The 27,734-nt window shown below is 37.0% G+C and overlaps 1 protein-coding gene across 4 annotated transcripts in view; it reads right to left on the bottom strand.

The window, feature by feature from the left end:
• The window catches only part of RICTOR (RPTOR independent companion of MTOR complex 2), a 105,118-nt gene extending 78,894 nt beyond the window's left edge, over positions 1 to 26,224 (bottom strand). For 2 of the 4 annotated variants that reach the window (XM_037529954.2, XM_037529955.1), the window contains exons 1-2: positions 26,148 to 26,224; positions 25,926 to 25,973 (exon numbers count right to left, since the gene is read on the bottom strand). In XM_037529954.2, the coding sequence (XP_037385851.1) occupies positions 25,926 to 25,973; positions 26,148 to 26,196 (97 nt within the window). In that variant the 5' untranslated portion in view covers positions 26,197 to 26,224. Of the gene's footprint in view, positions 1 to 16,467; positions 16,501 to 21,188; positions 21,236 to 25,925; positions 25,974 to 26,147 lie in introns of those variants that run through there. The other 2 variants (XM_054688208.1, XM_037529957.2) reach the window with 2 other exon arrangements.
• Positions 26,225 to 27,734: the final 1,510 nt, after the last annotated feature.

Here is a 27,734-nt window from a genome sequence, read left to right as displayed (position 1 = left end):
TATTTAATATAATTAACAATGTAACTGCTGTGACCCAATCAAATTTGTCATAAGCAAAAAAAACAAAACAAAAACTGTATGTCAGTACAAAAAGAAAAAAGTAGACAGAAATGTAAGCTTAACATCGACCTTAAGAAAATCATCTTCCTCAAGCTGCTCTGCTTCCTTTCCCTGCCCACTGCCAAGCATTACATTTTCCATTACATTTATATATTGTCAGAAATCAAGGTCCCAATTTGCACTGGTGGGATAAAGAATTAAAGTCTAATATTTACTGTACCTAATAATCTTCTTATCATTGCATCATTGCCCATGTTTACATCAGATGTAAACTGAATTTATCAAAAAGATTTGCTGGTAAGAATGGCCTAGATATTTGAAGCAAAAAATGAGTAAGAGGGCCTCCCCGGTGGCGCAGCGGTTGAGCGCTGGGTTGCAAAGCTGCCCGCAGCCTCTGCAGCGCCAGTTCGATCCCCGGCTGCTCCCCGGCCACCAGAGGAGGGTCCCACATGGCGCGCAGACCTCTCCTGCCGCCCGCTGCTCCCCTCAGCAGTGTACTTCGGTCCTTCTGCCTCCTCTGCTCCCTGCTCTGGCTCTGGTGAATTCTCTCACCCTCCCGCGCTTCTGACTGTACCCAGTGCTTGTATAAATAAATAAATAAATCTTAAAAAAAAAAAAAAAAAAAAAAATGAGTAAGAGCTGCCTAATGGGGAAAAAAAGTATTAAGTACTTTCTTAAGAGTTCATTTTTCTGTTTTTCACAATAACATAACATAATGATCAATGGAATACTTATGTTCATATTAACAAACCAGTTTTATTTTGTACACAAGTACAAAGTATACACAAGTATATGTAGTAAATACACAAGAGCCATTCAATAGGCTATGGAAATGACTGTCATTCAAAAGGAATCCTTGTCATGACATTTTTTCTAATGTTATTTTTAATATTTTCAAAGCTTTCAATGGTTAAATTCAAATTTACCTTTAGATTTTGATTAATACAATTCTTTATGCTTGCCCAAGTGATACGTAGGGAAGAATAATGAGTAGTAAATTTATAAGACCTGTTTATACTTGCATAAATCAAGTTAATTATGGCATTTACACATAATCATCATTGACTAAGGTTTATGGAAAGGTTTAATTTATCATGTTTCCTTTTATACAGGACTCAAGATTAGTTACTAAGTTTTTGTTCTGATAATTTCAGACCAGTTGTGTCATCTTTAATATGTATAATTGATTATATCTAACCATAAAAAACATTAACAGAATGTTAAATATGATAATAAATACAAAGTACTAATTCTGAATTTAGTAGTATATAAAAACAGGATACTGTTGTGAAACAGTCTATATAAAATGTGCTTAAGATACATATACTATGATGTCTCAGTGATATTTAGTGATTGCCTGATGTGCTTTCCTAGTTGACATTATATTTGCCTGAAGGGGGAATGTTTTAAAAGGTTTTGTTTAAAGGATGAATTAATTTGATGACAGGACATATTGAATTTGAGCAGACAGACTACCAAACACTGATGTGTGTTGTTTTAATTAAAGATAAAGTGTAAAACTGAAATTTTGCATTTCTTTTGTTGTTACTTGCATGAACAGAATGTTAGAATCCACTAGCTGATCCACTAGCTGCTAATATTTTATATATCTATTTATGCATTCCCATAGAGTTTTTGAGACATATTTATTCTCTACATTTCTACTACAGAACAATGATCCTTCCTCTGACATGTTGGGATTTAGGTTTAGAAATTAAGTTTTTTAAATCTCAAAATACACCACAGATTAACACCCTCAAAAGGGTTAGGGGTAGTTTGGCATATTCACAGATAGTAATATATTTAGGTAAAATTCATCAGCACACATTGAGAAACAAATCTTGGCCGTACTTTGCTGCAAATGAATTTTATCAGGCTTTGTCAGATCAAGTTATTTATAGAAATAGCTTTCATTTTCAGAGTTTTTAGGATTTTCAAAGTTATAGATAAGAGATTGTGGGTCTGTATAATTTATATTGTAAGAAATGTAAGAAATCCTACATTCTTTTCTACAAGTTATCAAAACAGTCAATTTTTCCTTACTCCCTGTGACACAAAATATATGACAATACTGAAGTATATATAAGTATATACTTATATACTTATATAAGTATATCTTCTTATATAAGTTGTATAAAATTTAACAAAGTGATATATTTAAACTATATCACTCCAGAAATAACCACTATTTGTCAACACAGAGAATTTAGAACCTCAACAAAAATTCTGTTCTACCAATTCAAATGAGCAACTTGTTTAGGATAAAAATGCTAATGGAAAGGACTTCTCAGACTTCAGAGAAACTATCTGGCTTCCAAAGTGTATCTGTGAGGTATCAACATGGCCCCCACATGGGAACATGTTAGAAACAAAGAATCTTGGTCACTCCCAAAAACCTACTCCATCTGATAATTTGTAGTAACAAGATCCCAAAGTGCCTCATTTGTACATTATGCTTTATTGCTACACACCTACCTACTTTTTTATTAAAAAGGCCTGCTTACAAGGCTGACCCTTGGCCAGCATATGGAAACAAATACTAGGAAAGTGCCGACCACTCTTAACCTGTAATTCACTGGGCCTAACCTATTTATACAAACAATATGGTTTACGCTGAATGTTTCTTTCTCTCTGTCAGTCTGGAATCCTATTACCTGCAGGCAGACGCTGCCTACCTGACAAGACCTCAATAAAATCCCTGGAGGCCCAGTTTTTTAACTTACATAGTGGACTGTTTTTCACTATGTGTTATCACAATTCATTGCAAGGGAGAATAAAGAATGCCCTGTGTGAATCTGAAGACACTAGAAGCTTGGTCCTGTTTTCCCCAAGATTTCACCCAGTGCGCTTTTTTTCTCTGTTGATTTTGCTTTGTATTCTTTTACCATAAAGTGCTCTCCTAGCAAATCTTCAAACCTGGGAATGGTCAAGGTGACTTCCAATACATTATTAAAATTTGAGAAGAAATGCTCTAGAGTTTAAGTGCAGGTCATGAAGACTCTAGGTTTACCTTTGTGCCAGTGCGAGAGAACTCCATCAGGCACAGTATCAGGCATTAGGAAACAGTACATCTTAGGAAAAAGTATGAATCAGAAGAATGCTAACCCAGCAGAGGCAGACAACAAAGAAAGTAGCTGTTTACAAAGTTAAAAACAAACCAAAACAAAGAGACTTCCCTGAGATACTGATGACACTGCTTGTGGCTTCTGGAACCTAAATGGACTCTCACTTCATGCATAAAAACTACACTATGAGGATTTTAATTGAAAGTAGATTCTGGTCTACAATAGTCCCAAGCAGCAAGTAGAAATAAAATCAGCCGTCAACCATCCTCACACCCACCCACTTAACCAGGTAACTACCCTTAACCTGGGTATCCTAACAAATTTCAGTGCACAAAAATGAAAAACAGAAGAAAACATGAAAGAACCATTTAAGCAGAAGCAATCAATAAAGCAAAATTGCTTCTAAGCAGAAGCAATCAATAAAGCAAAAACAAATCTAAAGACTTCATTACAAGTATCATTTATATACAAAGAATAAAATGAGAAACATGTTTTATATATCTAAAGTAAAGGAGTTAGAAAGCTTGTTCCATAAAAATGCAACTCAGCAGTTGACTTAACTACTTAACAGTTACAGTGCCAAAGCAGTCATGGACAATACTTAAAGGAACATGGCCATGCCCCAATAAAAAAATATTAAAAGTATAGCATTTGTAAGCCATACTTGCAAGATTTGCAAGTCATTACTTGTAAAACCTCCAGTTTAAAGGAAAGGATAACCAGAAAGGTTAGAATATGTGAGATTCAAGAGAGCATTTTACACACACACACACACACGTGTGTGTGTGTGTGTGTGTATATAAACATTCAAGAAAAACTTCTTGAAATAAAAGTATCATGACTGAATAAAAAACTTAATGCAAATGCAAACTGAGTAAATATAGCAAAGGAATAAATGAAAGAATAAATGAACTAAAATCTGAAGATACTACTTAGATGAAGAAATAAGACTATCTCTTAATTTTATAATGGGTGAAGTGAGGTGAATAATACATGAAGGGTCCTTACACTCTTTTCTCTACTTATGTTTGAAAATGTTCATAATACAAATTTTAATTTAAGTCTGAAAATCTAAAAGTGTTGCCCAAAGGATTAATAGTAACTTGTATCTTGTTACTTAGAGCATATAAGCAGTGATTCTATAGCAAGTTATATATCCTAGAGAAACGTGAGTACCAGAATTCATGTACAACACTATATAATATTGTTCATAACAGCAAGAAACTACAAACAACCCAAATGCCCATTACCAAAAGAATGGATAAATAACTATTATTTATGCATTAACACTTTCCCACTGTGTTTTTATCTAAGCACTTGACAAATAGTAGGTGAGGATTTTTGAAGACTTATTTTTAATAGTTATAATGACCCCCAAAATATGTGAAATATTATACCCCCACACACACAAATAAGCACACTTAGGCACAGAAAATTAAATAACATGTCTGTTATTTCCCTGCAAATTATGGAGCAAGAATTTGAAGCTAGATCTTCCTCCTACAAACTCAGTTTTCATTTCACAATAATAATTAGGAATGTGTGTATTTTAAAAAGCAGTGAGATGCTAATTTTCTAAAGCAAAACAGCTTAAACTGCTAATATTTAAAAAAAAAAAACTTTCACATTATAACAAAAGTAAATTGTAATCCAGATATGTAAAAATTATTAATAAAGTCTGAAACTTTTTTCATATAATTTGTAATTCTTCTTTTATGCATGCTCATGTGTCTACACATAACCAAAAAAAATGAAGAGAGGGTAAACTTAATAAGTCTCCTCAAAGGATAACAGTTGGTCTACCTTTAGCGTATGCAGAGAACTCTTTTTTTTTTTTTTTTTTTTTTTGGTTTTACCACATTAAGTGATCTCTAAGGATTCTGCTAACTCAAACTCTAACAGCTTATTCAGTTTCAGCTGAATCTTCAACTACACCATTTCATAACCCACGAAGTCCTTCTTTAGTGCAAAACTTGGCTTACTAAGTATGCTCAGTTCAGATTAAGTAATAAATGTCACATGAAAAAATAATAGTATCAGTTAAGAATCATGCTTGCTAAATATTTCTAGCAATAAATTTTAACAACATGTAAGTATTGATTAGATTATACCTAAATACTTCTCTGCACCAATTATTTTTTAAAGGCAAATCACCAGTCAAAATTTTTCATATTCTTTCTCCTACTATATCTTAGTTAAGTCGTCCACTATTTGTTAAAAGGGTAAAACATTCCTGAATCAATAAAACAAAACCCACACATTATACAATTATATTTGTTATGGCAAACCAGGTTTCAACTCTAGTGCCAAACCTAGTGCTGCCAGGAACACTATGCTTAGGATTATGAAGCCTCACTGTTGTTCAGCAGAAAGAGTGTCATGATTGCTGAGCAACCTCATCCATAGCACTCCTGTGCACTAACCAACCCCAAAGCTAAAGCATAATTTTACTTTACCAAAGGCACAAGCTGGATCCAGAACATTGCCTGTACATAAACATAAATATTCACTAAAGAAAAAAAATGTTCATCTACAAAATTAAAAAGCAAAATTAAGTGAAGAGTAAAGGTCTTTAACCTGAAGAACAACTAAAAATCCAGAAGTCATTCTGAAAAAGAAAACAGATTATAGGAATTGCACTAAAAGAAAAATTAATTTAAAGGTGGAGAAGCACAAAAAACCAATTTTTGAAATAAAGTTGTGGTATAAAACAAGATTTCCCCCTAAAATTTGCCTATTCTGCTAATCAGATATTCAGAAAAAAAAAAACCTAAGAGAGAATAAATGTAAACATTAACTTCATTCATTCTTCTATTTTCCCTATTTCTCTATACTTCCAATAATACAGTCAACATTTGAATGAAAGCATCTAACCACAGCATCAGCAAAGAAAGTAAAATAAACACAATTTTTTGCAGAGGTTATATAAGGTTAATAACTCCCTTTTTGACCTTCTGATGTGTGTTCAAATTTAAGTATCCATCCACTCTACAATTTCTGAATGCCATGCAACTAACTAGAGCCTCTTTAAAGAGCAAGGTCTAGTTTATCTTATAACTTCAACCTTGAACCTTCAGAGAAGTTAGCACACCACCACCTATGGTAAACAGTAATTAATTTAATGAATAAAGGAATATAGCATTTTCACTCACAGTGAACAGCAATGTCATTAAATTAATGACAGCTCAGGTATTATTTGGTAACTCAAAATATTAAAGTATTATGGTTTAGGCATACAAAGCCTACAAGGAAGTGACTCATTTTTTTACAATTATTTTTACAATATTAGTTTTGCTACTTTTTCTCTTGAAGAAAACACTGTAGTCTCAAATGATTCAAAAATGGATATAAAAAAATAAAAGGATTACTTGATTACCACAGATTTAGTAACCTGTTTTATGCACAGCCTTGCACCAGGGGTTCCAGTTCATTCTCTACAGAGCAGGCAGAGGAGATCTTTCTAAAAAATCAGATGGTGTCATTCCCTGACTTAAAATTTTCTAATAACTTCCCTTTGCAAAACTGCCTACTCATCAGGGATTAACCATATTGGTTGTTCAGTATCTCTGGGTTTTTGTACTAATAGTTTCATCTACTTGGAAGACTTTCCCCCTATATCTTTACACGGTACATTCTTGCTACTCCTCTATCAACTACATACCTGCCTCAGGGAAGCGTTTTCTCCTGACAATCCCTCCTCCCCCAAACACCTGTCAACCTTCTTTCATATAACTAATTTTACATAATTCCAAAAATGTTTTAGTACAGAACTAGAATAGGGACTTCAATGCAATCATCCAAGAAGGGAAATAAGGGCCTAAGTAAAGGAAAAGCAACACAAATTTTACAGGCATTCAGAAGTAAATCTATTATTACCCGGTGAAGATTTGATGTGGAAAACAAGGACAAAGATAGAGGCTAGGATGTCTCCTGGGTGTCTAATTTGGCCTCATTAAAGCACCTAACCAGATGGGAAATTAAACACGGTTCCAGACCCAATTCCAAAGTGTGTGTGTGCGTGTGCTCCCTACCACCAATAAGCAATTTTCAGACACCAGCTGGTTATCTACAATTTAACGCAATTCAGTTCAATTCTAACACAATCTTCTACCAGAGATTCCACAGGTTAAGGGCTCAGTCCCCCTCAAGACTGCCCTCCACTTCAGATGACAGTCGCAAGCCCACGTTGTTACTTCTATTTCTGACCTAGTAGCGATATAAATCAGAAGTTCCCAGAACCCCCTTCTCAGGTTTGATTAAATTGCTAGAGTTACTCACACAACTCAACACCTGTTTACTCACTAAATGATCAGTTTATTCAGGAACAGTCAAAATAGAAGAGATGCTTAGGGCTAGGTGTGGGGAAAGGATAAGGAGCTTCAATGCCCTCTCCAGGCATGCCATTCTTCCAGAATCTCCAAAGTTCACCAACTTGGAAGAGGTCCAAAGTCCCTATTTGGGGGCACTTATAGAGGTTTCATTATTTAGGCTAGACTGATTAACTTATTGATCACTGGCAAAATGATTCAATCTCCAGATCCTCTTTCCTTCCCAGAGGTGTGGGGGAGGAGAAATGAAGTTAACTCTTATTTCCTCAGGAAATCAGGGCCCTCCACTAGTGCTTTCCAAAAATTACCCTCATGAACACAGCAAAAGACACATCTGTCACTCTCAACACTTTGGAAATTCCAAGTCTTTTGGGAGCTACAAGCCAGAAGTGATGATGAAGATCAAACATTTAAGAGAAAAATATTTTTCTTAGAAATCATAATACTTCAGAAATATAGAAAGGTGTTTAGAATAAGATAACTGTTTGATTCAATAAAGTCTGATATACAAGGTTAAGGTGGTGAATAAGCAGGGAAATAATTGGTCTGAAGAGCCTAGGAGAAACACACATCTGAGTCATTTTTTCAATCAATCAATACTTACCAAGCACATACAACGTGCTATACTAAGGAAACAATGGTCAGCAAAATAAAGTACTTGTCTTCACAAAGCTTACATTCCAGGGAGACTACAAATAATAACGTAATGGCAGTAATGACAAGGATGATGGAAGTAAAAGCAATACAATAAAGTGGAATGGAGTACAATAAAGTGGAATGGAGATGGGACTATTTTACAAAGAATGATAGAAGGCCTCACTGATAAAGTAATATGTGAAGAGAGTTAAATGAATTAAGAAGCAAGATACACAGATATTGGGAGGAGTACAATCCTGACAGAATGTAGAAGTACAAAGGACCTGAAAAGAAAATATGAGTAGAAATGAGTGGAAAGGAGGTTTTTCAGCCAAACGCAGTTAGTAAGAGGGAAAGCTGGAAAATGAGAGTGGCTTTAAAGACAGTCAAGGGCTACATTATAATGGCAGCCATCACATTTTTCTTTAAAGATTTATTTTTATACAAGAACTGGGGTACAGGGCAGAGGTGCGGGAGGGTGAGAGGATTCACCACAGACAGAGCGGGGAGCAGAACAGGCAGACGGACTGAAAGCACTGCTGAGGGGAGCAGCAGGCGAGACAGGAGAGGTCTGCCGCGCCATGTGGGAATCTCCCTGGCAGGCCAGGAATCGAACCAGCGCTGTAGAGGCTGCGGACAGCTTCACAGTACTGCGCTCAACCCACTGCGCCTCCAGAGAGGACCCCCATCACATATTTTGTAAAGAATATTTTGTCATGCATGTCCCAGTATTTAATGTACTGCAGAGAATACAGATGCTCAATAAATTCATTTCAAATTAATGAATGAATTCATGAATTCCCATTACATTTGAGCCTATTTCCCAAAGCCTAATTAATTAATTCATTTCAAGGAAAAGCTAATTTGCAATTTAAAGGACCACATTTTAAGTTTCAGCAATCTTCAGACACAGAATTTTTAAAATGTTTTAAATAATGACATCACCACTGGACATACATGCCCTTCCAAGAGGACAGCTTAGGAAGAAATAACATCTATTCGAAATATAAGTTTCTAGAGTATTTGTTAAAACAACAAAGCATTTGATAGACTTCACATTTTATAATGTTTTAATCAAAATATCATTTTAGACCAAGTTCTGATTGTGGTGGACAGCCAACAGTTTACTATACTACTTCTGCTCTATTCTAGGAAAATCATTTAAAATCACTGAAAAAGAAAAACGATGTACTAGAATGTACAAGAGTGAAAAATAACATACTCCTTAAAAGTATACATTTCCAGCATTATGTCATTCCCAACAGAATCAAATAAGCACTCAAAATTCACCATTAAAAAAGTATTCTTTTAGTAGCAAATAATCCACACTCTGCTTAAATCTGTTCAGTGAAGTAAACAGTCTAGATTCAGAAATCAGGCAGTCCTGCAAAGTTATTTAAAATTCCCACATTCAGGGAATTCCAAACACATTGTTTTCCATACTTCAAAGAGTAGATACATAAAAATTTATCATTTTGAGTATTTAAAATAAAGTGATTACTAGTATTTGTTTAATACTTCAATATTTTTGTTTCACTTTCACATTTATTGTTGCTTTTGCATATTAAAATGTGTAAAACTCTTTATTAATATATGTTAAGCATATGTTACAAAGTTGCTAACAGGTATTTAACCAACTTCTAAGTAATATTCTCAGACCTCAGTTCTAATTTTGGAGGGACAATCATCAAGACAGGGGCAGTGAAACCTTTTTCTGTCAAAACATCCCCAAATCTCATAGGAAAAGAAATTAATATTCAATGAAGATTATGCAAAAAAAAAACTTTAAAATTTATTTCAAATCAAGGAACATAACATACTACATAAAAGTTAAGAAAAAGAAAAAAAAGCAGTCCATCTCTATAGTGTATCCGATTACAGTAAAGAACCATCAGACTAGAAATAGAAAACGATAAACTGAAACCACTGAGAAAAGTTGGAAAAAACAATGGAAAGTAGTAACAATAGCATAGAGATACTTTACAGCTGTTAATAAGATCTTAAGAGACTCAGTTTCATAAAGTTTTAACATGTCCATTAAAAAGTCAAACACATTATATTTTCTTCCTATATGAAACTAGAGCAGGATAAGACAGTTCTACTGGTCTTTTTGAGATTTTAAGAAAGAATTAGGTAAGTCAGGCGAAGAATCTCTATTTTGTACTAACTTTTCAACTCTGATGTTCAATTAAAACTATGATGTAAAATATTAACATATAGCGAGTAAATACATTATTGAAGTGAGGAACAAGTAATGTGTATCATCCTCCCTTTTATTCTCTGTAGAAAAACACTAAAGCAATTTTGATAATCTTTCCACCAATTGAACACAAAACATTTTTGCACTGTAATTCCAACTTTTCAAACTCTTTTTTAAACTATGGCTATGAACTCTGTTGTGGATGATACTTTTGTCCCCTTAAACCGTTACTAATGAAAAAAATATGAAAAATTCACTTATCAGATGTGTTAATAGGCTAATTCTAGTCATTCAATCAAAAGGTCAGGCCCAAAGGCAAGAAGACAGAGATACTCAGAAAATGATTCAAATCTTTTTTTCCAACTCAATCCTTCACACCTCTTTGAAATGTTCTCTCTCCTCCCTGCCTCCAATCTCAGAAAACTTACTTCACTTATTAGAGTCTGCTAATTTCCATAAGAATTTTGCTTTCTCAAATAGTCTGCGATGTAAATGTCCAATACTTGTCTTTGTAGTTTTTACTTGTTTTACCATACCTAATTTCCTCTCTTTCCATTTTGCTGCAAATGGCAAAATTTTGTCCTTATTTTTGTGCATGGAATTAGAGTGATCAAACTTCATTCTTTCACAATTGGCTTTCAGTTTTCCTAGAACCATCTGTTAAAGAGACTCTTCTTTCCCACTGCATGGTCATGAATTAGTGCTATACACACAGGATTTGTTTCTGGGCTTCCCATTCTGTTGAGTTGATCCTTTGTCTATTTGTATGTCAATACCACATTGCTTTAATTACCATCATTTTACAGTAAAGTTTAAAGTCAGGTAATGTGATACACCATTTCTCTCCTTTTTTCCTCAGAACTGCTTTGGCTATTCGAGACCTTTTGTGGCCCCATATAAATTTTAATGTTTTGTTCAATTTCCTTGAAGAATACTGTTGATATTTTGATGGGGACGGCATTAAATTTATATATTGTTCATTTATATACTGTTCATATTATAATTATAATATGAAGAATTAAATTCTATATCTTTTTCATTTCTAGGTCAGTAAACTGTTTCCTGCTTTTAGTCACAATCTATTCCTCTTGATTTAACCACATCCTACTCATCCAAAATTAAAATATGCCACTTCCTTATATTGACTACATTGACTATCCCCATCCATGAACATGGAATATATATCTACTTGTGTCATGATCTACACCCTTCAGTAACATAGTTACTGTATGTCCTTCACTTATTAGGTTAAGTTGATTCCTAAGTATTTCTTTTGAAGCAATTGTGAACGGAATTTTGTTAATTTCCTTCCATCTTGTTATTATTTGTATATAAAGATGCAAAGATTTTTGTATGTTAATTTCTTAATCTGCAACTTTGATGTTTTTATTTATTGTTTCTGATAGGTTTTGGTGGAATTTTCTATTTACAGCATCACATCGGCTGCAAATGGTGAGTTTTACTGTACTTTTCCCAACTGGATTCCTTTTATTTCCTGCTGTTGTCTGATTGCTCTAATCAAAACTTCTAATACTAAGTTAATTAAACAGTAGTGGTAACAGTATGAATCCGTGTCTTGTTTCTGATCTTAAAGAAAAATTTTCAGTTTTTCACCATTAAGTAATAGGTTGTCTGTAGGGTTGATATATGGCATTTATTATGTTGAGGGATGTTCTTTCCATTCCCATTCTGTTTAGAGTTTGTACATAAAAGAATGCTGAATCTAAATGATGCAAATTTCTTTAAAAGAGTTGGAATTCCTATAATTATTTCTAACTCTATCCACTTATATAAATCCACTATCCACAAAGAAGGAAAGAATCCATACACATTATAACATAATAGACAAAAACAGATTTGGATTAAAATAATTTTTATACAGCATGGTAATATTACATATTTGACATATATGTTAAAGGGCATATTGTATAACTACATTATATAAAGTTCAAAAACAGACAAAACTACTCTATCATGTTATAAGTCAGAACAGTGGTATTCTTGATGAGTTAAGACTATCTCAAAGGAGACAAAATAGAGCTTCTACAGTATTGCAATACTCTGTTCAATCTGTCAAAACTCAAAGAACTGCCATATTTATGAAGAACATTTTTAATCTGTTTTCTATGAAAAATTTTAAAATAACATTTACTATTCTCTCACTGTATATATTTTAACATGTAAAAAGAAAACACGTCTAACATCTCTACATAGCTTTCAAGACCTTAAATAACATACCCCATCTTGTAATTACAATGTGAAGACTAATATTCTATTGATCTATTCATTTTATTCCTTTCTCAATAGTTTCCTGATTTTACTCATGACCTATTCCTCTTTTTTTTTTTTTTTAAGATTTATTTTTTATTTATACAATAGCTGGAGTACAGGCCAGAGTGCGGGAGGGTGAGAGGATTCACCAGAGACAGAGTGGGGAGCAGAACAGGCAGACAGACCAAAAGCACTGCTGAGGGGAGCAGCGGACAGGACAGGAGAGGTCTGCCACGCCATGTGGGTATCTTCCTGGCTGGCCTGAAATTGAACATGCGCTGCAAAGGCTGCGGACAGCTTCACAGCACTGTGCTCAACCTGCTGTGCCACCAGAGAGGCCTCATAGTCCTCTTGATTTAACCACATTTTACTTATTCAAAGTTGAAACAATGCACCACTTTCTTTTATTTTTCTCCAGCTCATACTTAACCTCTCTGTTCTCTCACCTCTTATGTTTTTATTGACTACATAAATAACAACTAATATCTATTATATCTATGTGCCAAACCTGTAATAAATGTTTTACAAATATTTCACTCCTCAAATAAGTGTTATCTCCAACATACTAAGAGACAGCAACTTTACCAGAATTAAAAACTTCTATGGGACAGGGTCAAGATTCAAATCCAGATGTCTAACTCCAAAGGGCATGTTCTTAGCTTTAGTTGTAGATTGTCTCTGCTGCATGTAATTAATATATTATTAAATGTCATTTTTTCAGATTAGCAATACTTTATAGCTACGATCTATCTTCATATAATTCTACTATATCCATATTGTATATATAAGTACCAACCCCATCATCAAGTCATACCTCACCTGTTTTGAACTATACTATGAGACAATTATTATTTGGAAAATAACCAGAATACAAAAGTAAGCACTCCAAAATAGCAATAAAACTTCAAAGTATGTATCATCACCAAGTTTATTCACTATAGGTTATGTATATTATTGACAGCAGGATCCTTCTGCTTCATAATCACAAATCAGTTATTCTTATTTTGCATGTAATATTGTAAATTACAGCTCCAAAATGCATGTTCTTAGCTATAGTCCAGCTATATAGTTTCAATTTCACAGCACAGTGAAAGTGCTGTGAAAAACAGAGAATGAAAGGATTGCTAAATATGGGAATATTTGCAATTTAAAAAGAGGTGATTGCAATGATAGAGCACATAAGATTCAAAAGAGTAGTCCAATGTTATGTATAGTACTAATACATTGTCTTCTTCCCACCCACACAATAATCAATTTTCACAATGATGGCCCTAGCCATAAAGTATAGTTAATATATTCTTAAGAAGTTCGAGAAAAAGGTAATAGTTCCAGAAGTAATTTTATCAAAATGGGTAAAATGTACATTTCAGAGATAATAACTTGTTTCCTGAGGTCTCCACATCATCATTTTTCTGATATATAAAATATTCATTAGTCACTAATTATTCCAGCAATATGATTTGTCTTCTATAGTACTTTTATTTAGAAATAACTGTAAAGGATTAAGTGCATAGGTTTTAGAATCTTACTGCCAATATTTCTACTGTTGGTGAGGCATCATCCAGGCCTCACTTTCTTCATCAGTTATATAGGGATATTAATACATATTTCCTATGTATTAAAATTAAATTACACAATTTAAATTATGTTTTTAACACAGCCCTCAACATAGGGTTCAAAGACCACATTTTAAACATATACTAATTAGAACAATGTCAACACAAAAAATGGTACTCAAAAATAGTTGGTGATTGGCCTATATGAGAGAAAACGGTAATAGTTTCTCTCCAGGGCCACCCCTGGTGGCACAGGCGGTTGAGCGCTGAGCTATGAAGCTGTCTGCAGCCTCTGCAGCACCGGTTCAATCCTGGCCGTCGAGGGTCCCACATGGTGCGGGGGACCTCTCCTGTCGCTCCCGCTGCTCCCCTCAGCAGTGTATTTTGTCAGTCTGCCTGTTCTGTTCCCCACTCTGTCTCTGATGAACCCTCTCACCCTTCCGCGCATCTGGCCTGTACCCCAGTTCTTATATAAATAAATGAAATAAATCTTAAAAAAAAAGTTTCTCTCTAATATATGACAGTGTCCAATCTGATTACATCTACTACTTCTTATTTGTACATACTTATAAAAGAATAAGAAAACTGTTTCAAAGGGAAGACCAACTACTGAAAAATTATACTTCATTAAATTTTTAGCTAATTTGGGATAATTTTATTAACAAACATAGCTGTTCAACAAAGGAACAAACCATTAAGAAAATGCTACAATCAGGGTAAGGACTGGGTGATGATAGAAGATATCTGTCAGATACTGGTAGAGAAGACTCCTATTTTGAATGAGAGAGTATTTTCTAAAGTAGCTTTCAAATATGCTTAAAGATAGACATGATACTTATAAATACACATAACTCCTCCAAATCCATTAATATGTAAATACATTTAATGGTAATATAATTATTTATTTTAAAATAACTACATTTTTCTCTGTAGTATTTTTACAATATAAAAACAATTATCAACAATAGTGAAAAAAGGTAACTTTTATTTTAATTGAGGTAGCACTGGTCGAAACACAGCAAGTGATTCAGAGGTATAAAATCACAGTCTGAACAGTTTTAATAAAAGAAAACTGCTATTAGAAGAAACAGTAACAGCAGAAGGTTACTGCCACAGCTTATCCAAATCTCATTAACCCCTTTACTTCACTTTGAAGAATAATCAACATCTTTTAAAATTTGCTTCTACTATGCTAGGTCAAACACTAATCTATATTTATGTATTCAAAACAATATTGAAACATGAACACACAGCACTGAATTTGCCTACGACAAAGGAGAAAGAGGCCATTGTAAGGCTCTTACTAAAATATACAGCGTGATTCAAACATTTTTAAGGCTATGATAATCTAAAATTTAACTGATTAAGATAAATTCATGCCATTTGAGGCAACATGGATGGAGCTTGAAAGGATAATACTAAGTGAAATAAGTCAGAAGGCGAAAGATAAACACCGATGGTGTCACTAATATGTGGAATATAAAATAACTAAATGAATAGTCAGATAAATACAAGCTGAAAAACTAATCCTTGATAGTTGAGGATGGACCTGAAACAGCAAGTGAGGGAGGGGAAGGAATGAAGAGGGAAGGAAGGAAGCACAATGGTCTATGGTGGTGAAATATGGGTGAGTTGGTGGTGGGTGCACTCTGGTGGTAATACCTGATTGGGGGGGTGGGGAGGATTAACCCCAATATTATCTCAGTTAAAAATTAAATAAATGAGGGCCTCCCCAGGTGGCCAGCGGTTGAGCGCTGGGCTGCAAAGCTGCCTGCAGCCTCTGCAGCACCGGTTCAATCCCCAGTCACCCGTGAGGGTCCCACATGGCACACAGACCTCTCCTGTTTCGTCCGCTGCTCCCCTCAGCAGTGTATTTTGTCAGTCTGGCTGTTCCATTCACTACTCTGGCTCTGGTGAATTTTCTCACCCTCCCGCACTTCTGACTGTACCCAGTGCTTGTATAAATAAATAAACCTTAATAAATAAAAAAATAATGAAATGAAATGAAATGAAATTTAACCAATTAAAATGTTATAAAGTCTGATGTTAAGAATTCTCATATGTCATATGAAATTTAATGTACAGGAATTAATCTGGACCTGGTTTGTACCAAGTTCTGCCATTCAAAAATAAACTAGAAATTTCAGACTACAGAATAGAAAATAGTTATTTAGATTCAAATACCTCATTTTCATGATTTCATACTATTATCATATAACAGGACAGGATTAAAAACTTATCTACAACACATGTGCTAAATAAAACATTCCACAATACTCCACTTGCCACTTCATCCCACACGAAAAAAAATTGCCATACAGCTAAATGTTAAGAGTTCACAGCTCACCTACCTCCAACCACTGGAGTCTTCTCACTCTTTCTGCATCTCTATTCCCCTCAGAGCTTTTCTTTTTCTTTTTTTCCTTTATTTTTTTTCTTGGGGGAGGGGACTGGTAGTGATGGTAGTATGGTTGAAGGTTAGGGTGTGTGTTATACAGGATTAGAGTGGGGGAAAAAAACAGGGCAATTAAAAGTTTTAGTATATAGGGATGAACACTAAACATGGAAATAATTAGCAATACTATTTTAAGATGAGATTTCTCAAAGTATAAAATTACTGATAAAAATATGTATGTGCACACATTTAAAAACAGTGAAATATACTTTTATCTGGCAAGCTATTCCTTCTCAGTAACTAAATTACTTGGCAATCTTCTTTGTTTACAGCTTTGGGGTCTCTTCACTCTTTCTTTATTATAAGAACTACATGAAATTACACTGGATTCTGAACAAAATTATAAAAATGCCTACAAGTGGCAATTCAAGTTTCTTTTTGCTGCTTTAATAGAATAATAATTTCCCCAAATATTGTTTATCCTTTACCCAAATAACTAGAGGGCTGGATAGGGTATTTGAATTTGGCAATGAAAACATTCCTTGTTTTTCAGGATAATCTTAATTTCAAGCACTCTAATTCACTATCCAGGCTACATGTTTAAATTTTGAGATTAGAAAATATGATCATTTTACTATGGAAAATAAAAACACTAACTATTCCATTTATAGTCTCTGCATACTTCTAGAAAATAGTTTGATGATAAATTTACAAAGCCCTTTGAACATGCAGTATTAATGAAGGAGAGAGAAGACACATATACTATGAAACAATGGAAGGAAAAAAATCATTTATACTTGGTTTTAGAATGCAGCCAACATTTATGGACTCATAGTCACAAGCACACAATTACATTTCACAATATGCCTAAAATCTCTCAAGTTTAGTACAGCAGTACCTTCAAAGGTCAAACAGCTCTACTTTGAAATATAATCAGTCTTCAACAGTTAAATAAATTATATACAGAACTCATCACCCAACTTTTTGCTCAACATTATCTTCAAATACTAAATAACATGACAGGAATATGTCAGTTCTCGAAATATTTAAGTTATGACTTTTAAAGCCCTGATCTAGAACTCTAACTATTCAAATGCAAAAGTCTTAGATGTGTCAATACTTCTATGAAGTCTTCCCTCTATGTCATTCCTTACTGATATCCCACTTTTTCTGAATTCTGCTGGCTTCTGATTCCTTTATTAAGATAAATGGCAAGTATTTTAAATAATACTGACTTACATTATTTACTCACAGGGATCTATATTAACTGTAATATAAATTATTTGAAGCCAAGAATTATGCCTCTTACTAATCTGATTATATATTCATCAAAAATATGCTGACCAACATTAACAAAACCACAAATTCAAATTCTTCAACATATTGGGTTAAAAAAATGGAAAAGTAGTTGCAGGAGCCAGATTTTCTAAAATTCAGGAAATGAGAGATAAGATTAAAAACTCTTTTTTTTTTTTTTTTTTACATTTCCCATTAAATTCAGTCGACTCCTTAAACAGGGTATGTTTGAAGCCTGAGCACATCATCAGCTTTATAGCTTATATAAAATTTCATCATTACCAGATATGTTGTACAGATTATGTAATCTATCTGACCAGACAATTTTATAAACAGAATTTTAAGAATGGACTTATATTTCAATTAACTTTTAACCCTGTGATTTTGGACATATGAATGCTATACTTAGCTACTTTTTACATAATTATTTTCAACTTATTTTGTCATTTGCATAATTTTATAATTACATTCATCACAGAGATATATTAAGTAGTTATTCAGCTTTAACCTGGCCATACTGACACAAAGCACAGATAATACAAACAATGGATGATCCAAAAAGCATTAACAGTCAACTCTCAATTATTTATATGTGGATTGCCTAATAAATATTAACCTGTTTACTTTCTTCCACTATTCTAATAGCATTTGCTTATGATATAAAAATTGATGCTAATAATTCAAATAAAATGTAAAAGAAAAATATATCAATCTATTGTGGGGAGGGGAAAAGAATATAAAATCTTCCCGATCTAAATAACGAATTTAGATTACATATTCAGCATGCTTCTACCATTGCTCACCTTCTAAAATGGAGATAACTGAGAGTGGACTGTGGTTAGCTTGGTGATAGTCAGATACAGATAACAGGCATGCAAACCATTCACTCACCCCACTGTGCTTTTCACAGCCCTATTTTCAGTAGCCTGAGACCTGGGAGGGGGAGGAGGCAGCAAGTCACTGCAGATGATCACTTAAAAGGAAATTGAGAGTTGACCAGAATTTACATTTAACGTGCTATGAAATACAATCACTCCTACATGTATTCATTACTGTTTCTGGGAATACTGGCGGTGATTTAATAAGGCTATAAATGCTTGCTCTTTAACCTTGCAATATTCGAGGAACACGGTAATATCGGAGAATCACAAAGAGAGATGGAAGGTGAGAGTGCCACAAATATGCATTTTAGAGATCAGGAAACTGAAGCCAGGAGAGATCAGCATGTCAAGATCATCCTTAGGTTAAGGAAGTATAGAACTGAGTCCTCTAGGCCACATCTTCAATGTTACAATCTCTCAGTCCCTTCAACCTAAAACTCTCCTCTTGGGTTTACAGGTCATAATCTTGCTAATTCTCTTCTTTTGATTCCCCCCCCTTTTTTTTTAATTGATATCTACCGTATGATATATTCTTTCATCAGCTTATCCTCTACCACCCAAATCTTCAACACTTTCTCCATTTACATTTTTCTTTCTCAATGCCCTCTACAGAGAACCACCAAATCACCAAGTTTAGAAGTAAAACTTCCATTCTAGTACTTGCTGCTACCTTTGACACATCTCTGACAAAGTGAATAACCTGAAATTCAAAATGCAAAGCTGAACTCATTATCATCCCTTCTAAAATGATTTCTCGGGCCTCCCCAGTGGCGCAGTGGTTGAGCGCTGGGCTGCGAAGCTGCCCGCAGCCTCTGCAGTGCCAGTTTGATCCCGGGCCACCAGGGAGGGACCCACATGGCACGCAGACCTCTCCTGCCGCCCGCTGCTCCCCTCAGCAGTGTACTTTGTCGGTCTGCCTATTCTACTCTCCGCTCTGACTCTGGTGAATTCTTTCACCCTAGCGCGCTTCTGACTGTACCCAGTGCTAGTATAAATAAATAAATAAATAACTCTTTTTAAAAAATAAAATAAAATAAAATGATTTCTCCATTTCAAGGCAGTATCAATTTCATTGTATCTCAGGTCAGCAAACTTGAAATGCTCTTTTACTTCTATTTTTTTTTTTTATTACCACACTATTCCTTTCCTGTCTCCATTCTTCCATTCAATAAATGCTTGTTATTATTTATGATAGCTGTTTGGGAATAAACTTAAGATCTAGGAAGGGAAAACGCATTGGACAAGGATCTCAAGTCAATGGTAAGCACTATTTAGAAAGGAATAAACAAAATTGTGGAAAAGTAGAGGACGAAGCAATGAAACCCTATTAGAATGAAAGGGAAATATTTCCAGAAAACAAGTAGCATGTGATCCACACCTTAAGGAATTAGATTTCAAATAGGGAGCAAGAAATGGAATTCTAGGCAGAAGAAACAACCTATGCAAGGTCAAGTAAATAGAAAGCAGGTACCATGTGCAGGGAATAACAAATAGCAGTCTTTGATTAAAGCAATGACTCTCAACCAGGGACATAAGACAATCTCCAAGGAAAAAGAACAGGAATAGGAAGTTGGTGCTTTAGTTAGCAAACTCTCACCAATTCCTTTTAAGAATTACTTCATGTAAAGAAGAAAGGGATTATGTTACCGAATTATGCAGAGGGACAAATATACTTAAAATAGTATGGTTAAGATAGTACATAGGAAAATAATTCTGGAAATGGTTCTAAAGGCCTTTACAAGAAAGGCCAAGATAAGAAATTTGGACAACATTCTGTAAGAAATGAATAGTGGGTATGGGTGCACATTTTTTTTTTTTAATGTAAGGCAATGGAAAGATCAAAGTCAGGGAAATAAGCCAGACAATAATACAGCAGAGGGAGTGAAAAAAGGCAAGAAAAAAGAGTATTTAACTCTAATCCAAATGGGATGAGGATCTAAACGAGACCAATGAGAAAAGGAAAAGAAGGAAAGACTGCATTCAGAAGGAAATAGGAGCAACACAGCAACCGAGCATCGAAAAGTGAGGAGTAGGTTGGTAGCCTGGCCAACACAGGCTGGTGGCACTACCTACAAAGTGACAAGTGGGCATGCTCTGAGCTACAAAGGTTTAAACATCTGTGACTTGAAGATGATTAACAAGTGCATATGCTAAAATGCTCTGTAAGTTTAGAAGGGAAAGTCTGAATAAACGTGTAATTATAGCAACCATATCAATTCATGGATTTTGAAGCCACAAGTGAAAAGGTTATTCCAGGAAGTAGCACCATTAGGAGAGATGGAAAAAAATCAAGGAGGGACTCTTAAGGCTCATCTACTTAAAGAGCTGGGAAACCAGTCAGTAAAAAGAGAAAGAGTGGCACAAGAAGTAGGGAAAGAACCGAGGGAATATTTCACCGAAATCGAGTGAGAGTTGCAAGAATAGCAATAATGTAGTGACTACAAATACATGAGCTGCAGTTACTCATTCACTAGTCCTGTGCCCTTGCCAAATTACTTACCTTTCTAAAGTTTCAGTTCTTTAGAATTTCAAAGCCTATTTGGTCAACTGTAAAACAGGGATAATAAGAGAACCTCAAAGAATTGTTGAACATTAAATGAGATATTTTAGTAACTGAAACAAAACTATTAAGTTATTAACTGCTAATACACAAAACTACTGATACATAAAGAAATAAAATAAAAAAAAAGAAAATGGGAAATTTAAAAAGACCAATGAGCTTTACAAGGTTACTAGCATCCTTTAAGAAACTATTTTCAATACAGCTGTGCTTGTAAGACTACAACAGCTAAGGAAGAAAGCCGTGGCGTGAGGGTAAACTAGTCTATCTGCAGAGCCTACAAAAATAATTGTTTCATCATCTTTTTCTTTCCACATCTATCCTCATCACATGGCTACTTGGTCCATATGAAGGATATAACAAATCTCTGCTGAACACAAGAAGCTAAGCCAACAACAAGAAAGAAGAAATTTTAGTTCTATAAAATATCTTAGAGTAAACAGTATCAAGGACATAAAATTCTAAGTTAGTCTTGGAAAGGAACAGAAGCGCCTTATTCACTAAGTCAGGGAAACAGAAGGTTTAAGTACGAGTGAAATACAAACAGAAGATGAGGGACAAAGAGGAGATAAGGGAATTCACATCAGACAACTTCTATCTTATTAATAAAGTTTTCTGCAAGCAGGAAAGTAACAGTCAGTCTGGAACCTGAAGGTGATGTTCCCTCCATTCTAATATATATTCATCTTCATCTCTGTCATCAACACCCTCCTCAGTCATCTCTCAGTTTATACATCAGTGGCCTCCCGGGTAACTCCTCTTCTTTCTGACTTTCCCTTTCTCAGGATGTGGTATATTCTCTTGGAAGGCCAAGGTTCAGTTCCTTCTACTAGGTCCACCACAACTGTTATGAGAAATCAATCCTTCTGTGAAATTTTCTCTGATCCCAACAGACAGTTAATCTTTCTCTGCTGTTGGCTACTTCTGTTCCTTGAACAGTTTGATTACTTAATTTATTGTTCCATATTGCAAAATCACTTTTTTTAATGTTTGTTCCAGTAAACGCCTAAAAAGGGAGTAACATCATCCTCATCTTTATTTCTCCACTTAATTCAGTATCTAGCATCTACTAGGAATTCAGTTTGTTTTGTCTAACTGAAGCAAGCAATTAAACATGAAAAATCTAAGTAGAAAACAAAAACTCTGTATACAAATTTACATAATTCAAATAACCATCTGACTTTTTCTCAATATTAAACAGTAAGACAGTCAAGTTTTTTGTTCTTGTAAATGGGAAAATAAGTGTGTTGGATCACCAAAAATACAAAACTCAATATTTTAAAATAAATTATATATCCTAATAGCTATATTTAGATACAGGTGTGTCCGTGTCCTGGGAATTCACTTTGAATACAAAAGTTAAACTATACTAGGAAGGGCTTACACAGGAAGAATACTCAGTGTCTTTTCAAGTTATTCAGTATCAGGAAGAGATGCACCAGTGGACTGATTTAAAAAAAAGGTCTACCCTTGCAGTGGAAATGGCTATCGGAAGCATTTGGTTTTCCAAATAGATTTTGGCATGCCAAACAAAGAAGAGTATTTAATGTTATCAATAGCAAATATCTGGGACTTTCACAAATTAATGAGAGCTGTTGACTGAACAAAACTGAAAGCAACAATTCCCAGTAAGCTGACCAGTGAAGTTTCTAAACTAGTTCAATGAAGTTTCTAAACTAGTTTAAAAATTAGTATGTCAACTAAAGCACATTACCTATAAACCACAGCACTAACACCAGTATTAAAACCAAGGAATCTTACTAACTTTGGGGCTTCGAGAAGCTTGCAAGGCTAGCCATGTCATTATTACTAAGAAAGTTTCTACCGTCAGGGAGAAAAATCTAAAGTTCTGTAAAATGAAACATTTTATCTTGCATGCAAAAAATAGATAAAGTACATATACCTAATTTCCTGATAATCAGGCAGATATTTTTATAGTGGTTATATTCAAGAACTCTATTTGAGATCAGTCTACAACCAATTTAGTATGTTAAAAAAAAAAGAAAATTTGAATATCATGATTCCTTATAAACAATAATAATATAATCAATCATTTGAAGTATTTTTAATGTGATATAAATTATTTTGTTTTCACAGTGTAAGAAGGCAACTAAAATTTAGTTAACATCACTCACAGGGTATCAAGTCCTGTACTGAGTACTTTAATTAAGCACTAGTTCATTTACTTCTCACATTCTTAATAACCTTTTGAAGTTATTGCTTCTTTTTTTAGATACTTACGTATCACAGCTGAGATTACAACCCAGATCTATTTGGTGTTACAGTCAGCTCTCTTTTTCCTATAGAGTGATGGCTATTTTAGAAATTGCAATGACCATTACCTCTATTTTATAATGAACTTTGTTAGAAAGCTACACAATGAACTTCTCAAAGGTTACATAGAAGCAATCAGAATAAGAGCAAACACTGCCTTATTATTTTAAAGTATGTATTTTTGGTTGCCTAAACTTTACCTAAAACATACTGTAACACAATCCACAAACAGCTGTCCTGCAGCTGTAACCCAGACTACCCCACAGTTCTCAAATTATTGCCAAGTTTAATTCCTCATGAGCTTTCTTCATGTTAGATCCACAAGCCTTTTTTGAACAATGAAATGTTTGTCAGAATAGTAGTCTTAAACAATGGCATAACTTTAGTGAATCCAACTCAGATTTTTTTTTATTCTAAACTTCCTCAAGATTTAGCTATACAGTTCTCATAACCTCTCAGTTGTATATTGCTTTTGGCAATATACAATCAGTTTTCAATTGGCTATGTATATTTTCCAAACTGATGTACAGTCTGAAAGGGCAAGCAGAAACTGCATTTTCTGTATTAATCCAGAAATGCTTATCCACACAGGCATTTACGAAATACTCAGGGAATACAGCATTTTAAATGGTAAACATACAGCGCTATCTGTGTACTTCAGTAAAATTGGAGTAAACAAAAAGATATTAAATCAGATTTGTACACAAGCTCTTTTACTCCCCAAAGTTTGACACCCATCAGAAAAATAACCATACATATAGATCAATCAATTTAAAGTACAACTAAAATGGACTTCTAGCACGATATCCAAGATTTTAATAACACAAATTAGACTCAAGATCTATCTAATAAGTGTTCTTTTCACCTCCATCTAAAATATATATGCTCATACAGAAATTAAATCAATAAACTACATCTCTTCCAGAACGGAAATGCTGAATTTGAGAGTTGTGGGAATTTTCCTTATTATGTTAGGAAATTTACTAGGAAATTTTTTCCCACATACATTTTGTAAGAATTTTCATATGTGTAATATTTAATCAAGTTTCCAAACTGTTACACAAAGTCAAAAGCTTTGTATCATTCTGTACTAATACTCAAACTCCATCTGCTGAAAAAGTGTTCCAATTCAGTGCATTAGCGATCTAATTAGTTGCCACTGCTATTAGTTAAGCACTATTCTATTTTAGAAACTCTTCTCCCTGAACTTTCAGAATCAATTGTTACAAACATGTTGTAGCTAAATGAAAACGAACCTGTCATTTACAAAGCAGTAATCTCACATGATACACAAAATGAAACAAAACAGCATGTACTGTTTTAAATAGAGATGAACCTCAAAAAGGAGACTTGCAAATACTGTTGCTAAATCATGTCAACGACGTTTCAATTAAAAAAAAAATTCATATAGAATGTTTACGACTTTAACTTCCTAAAGTGTTTTTCAGATTTCAAAAAGGAAATTGGTTCTGCAGAGAAGAACCCGTTGACACGCTAAACTACAAGCCAGTGTGAACATGACTTCTTCAGAATCAGTAGACCAGATCCTGTTTACCGCAAAGAGAAAAGAAAAACCCTGTATAGAACCACTAACTCTTCGGTGAAAGATCCTCGAATAAAATCCCATGTCGTGACTGATCAAGGGTATATTACACCGGCGAGCAGCCGCATTAGGTCCTAAAAAAAAACAACCCGGCTTCACCCAGTCCCGAAGGTGTAAACAAACCCTCCACCGCTGCAGAAGGTAAACAATGAACCTGCAGCGAGGGCGAGGGGGCGGTCTCGGCCAACTACAGTCCCCGCCGCCCGGGAAGGGGAAGGGGAAGGGGAAGGGGAAGGGAAGGGGAAGGGAAGGGGAAGGGGGTGGGGGAGGCCAGCGTAGAGCAGTCGCTCGGCAGTGAGCATTCGCTCCGGGTTTCACTACCGAGTTATCAGCGCTGCCCGTCCCCCAGGGTGGCGGACCAAGAGAAAGGCAGTCACGCGGTCAGCAAGAACCTAGCAGGTCCGGCCGGCTTCGGTTCTGGGGGCCGGGGAGGGCAGGATGTGGTCTCTTCCCTCAGACATCCTCCAGCAACCTAAATAACAGCCTCCACCTCCCTCCGGCCGCCCCCGGGATTCGGCTGCCGGCTCCGGCAGTGTCAGGCGGGTCCGGGGACCCGCGAGGCTCGGTGCTCCTCGGCACCCGCAGCACCCCGAGGCCCGAGCAGGGCTCAGGGCGAAGGAAGCAGCAGGCGCCGTGAAGGGGGATGGGCCCGGGGAGGCGGCCCCGGGTTCGGCTCCCGCGGGCCGGCAGGCGGGGCTCAGGCTCAGCCTCCCGCACCCGCGCCGGTCCCGTGCGGGTCCCGCCCCGGCCGCGGCCCCCAGCAGCGCGCCCTCGCCGGCGCCCGCGGCGCCCCGTGTTACCTCGGGTCAGATCCAGCGGGACGTTCTCCTCGCCGCTGTCATTCCGCCCTGCGCGAAACAGACACACAGCCCGGGTTAGGATACGCTCCCAGGCCGGCGGCGGCGCCCCGGCCCCGGCCAGCGGCCCGGCTCGCTTCCCCCACCCGGGGCCCGGGGGAGGCCGGCGCCGCGGGGGGCGGCCGCCGGGCGGGGGGCGGGGGGCGAAGGCGGCAGCGGGCTTACCTCGTATTCGGAGGTTCTTCAGTGAGCGGCCGCGGCCGATCGCCGCCATATTGACGGGTTTCAGTCACAACACCGGAAACCTCGCCCAGTCGCGCGAGAACCCCTTCCCCTCCCGCGCGCCGCGCCCGCCCCCCGCGGCAGCGCCCCCGCCCCTCGGGCCGCCGGGCGGCGGGCGGCGCCGGGACAGCCCCGGGCGCCCGCGGGGTGCGGGGCGGGCCCTGAGTGAGGCTCGCGGGCGCTCGGGGCGCGCGCGCGGACTCGGGGGCAAGGCGGCCCGCCGGCTCCTGGAAAGCGCGGCTGCCCGGGGCGGGGGCGGATGTTGGGGGGCTCTCCCGCGGGGGTCCCGTGGGTGCGGGCGCGCGGCGTGGTCGAGGCCGCCGCGGAAGCCGTCCCCGGAGCCGCGCGAGCTGCAGGGGAGGCCGGAGGCCGGGGCCACCTGCTGCAGCCGCCTGCCGGGGGCTCTGGGGCTCAGCCCCTGGAGGGACCCTCAGTCGGCCGTGGACACCATTAAAACACAACAAAACGTGCTGAGTTTTAAGGTGCCCCAGTCCCTGACTGGAGTCGCTTTACCCAGCCCAGTTCACGAAGTTCGTTTCCACCCTCGCCCTGACCCCCGGGCCAGCAGCCGCGTGTGTGGTCTCAGAGCCGCTTCCCGGCGAGGGTGGGAGGCCGTGTCCTCACGGCCCGTGGTGGGATAAGGCGGTGGAAAGTGCCTGAGCGCGGCGTGGGCGACCCCGGCGCGCGCCCCGAGGCGGGAGACAGGCAGCGGGGCGCTCAGTCCGCATTCTCGGTGTTGCTCCTGGAGCAGTGGCTGAGGCAGATGTTGTGCCCTGGTGTTTTTAATGCATAAACCTAGCAGTTGTTAGCTGTGGAGGCTTTAATTTTAGAAACTGCTTGAGCGCGCGTGTGTGCGTGTGTACACCTGCTCTAGACTCCAGCAGTTTGCTCTACAACCAGGTTAACTTTAAAGAAGGGTGAGCATTTTGTCGCCTCCTACTCAAGTCTTTCTGTACCGTGAGAATGGGCCTCCCTATTGGCAGAAGGAGTTAAGCACAGTACTGTGAAGTTATCCGCAGCCTCTGCAGCACGAGTTCAATCCCCAGCAGGCCAGGGAGCTTCCCACACGGCGCAGCAGACCTCTCCTGTCTCGCCCTCAGCAGTGTATTTCAGTCAGTCTGCCTGTTCTGTTCCCCACTCTGTCTCTGGTGAATCCTCTCACCTCCACACCTCGGGCCTGTACCCCAGCTCTTGTATGCATACATAAATAAATCTTAAAAAAAAATAAAAATCTTTAAGGAAGGTATTGGAGTAAAGAAGAAATCCAGGGCATTTACTCATCCAACAGATCATTTCTAGAGCACGTGCTTGTGCTGGGAAACACTGCTAGTTAAAGCAAGATCTCCACTGTCAATTAACTTCCATTCTCACGGTACAGAAAGACGAGTAGGAGGCGACAAAATGCTCACCCTTCTTTAAAGTTAACCTGGTTGTAGAGCAAATTGCTGGAGTATAGAGCAACTGTACACACGCACACACACACGCGCGCTCAAGCAGTTTCTAAAATTGAAGCAATATTGAAGATAATTG

Source organism: Talpa occidentalis, unplaced genomic scaffold, assembly GCF_014898055.3.
Source record: "Talpa occidentalis isolate TD23 unplaced genomic scaffold, MPIMG_talOcc4v2.1 talOcc4.6, whole genome shotgun sequence".
Taxonomy (NCBI): Eukaryota; Metazoa; Chordata; class Mammalia; order Eulipotyphla; family Talpidae; genus Talpa; species Talpa occidentalis.
Note: the sequence above shows the minus strand (reverse complement) of the source record. Positions and strands in the feature narration are given on the sequence as shown.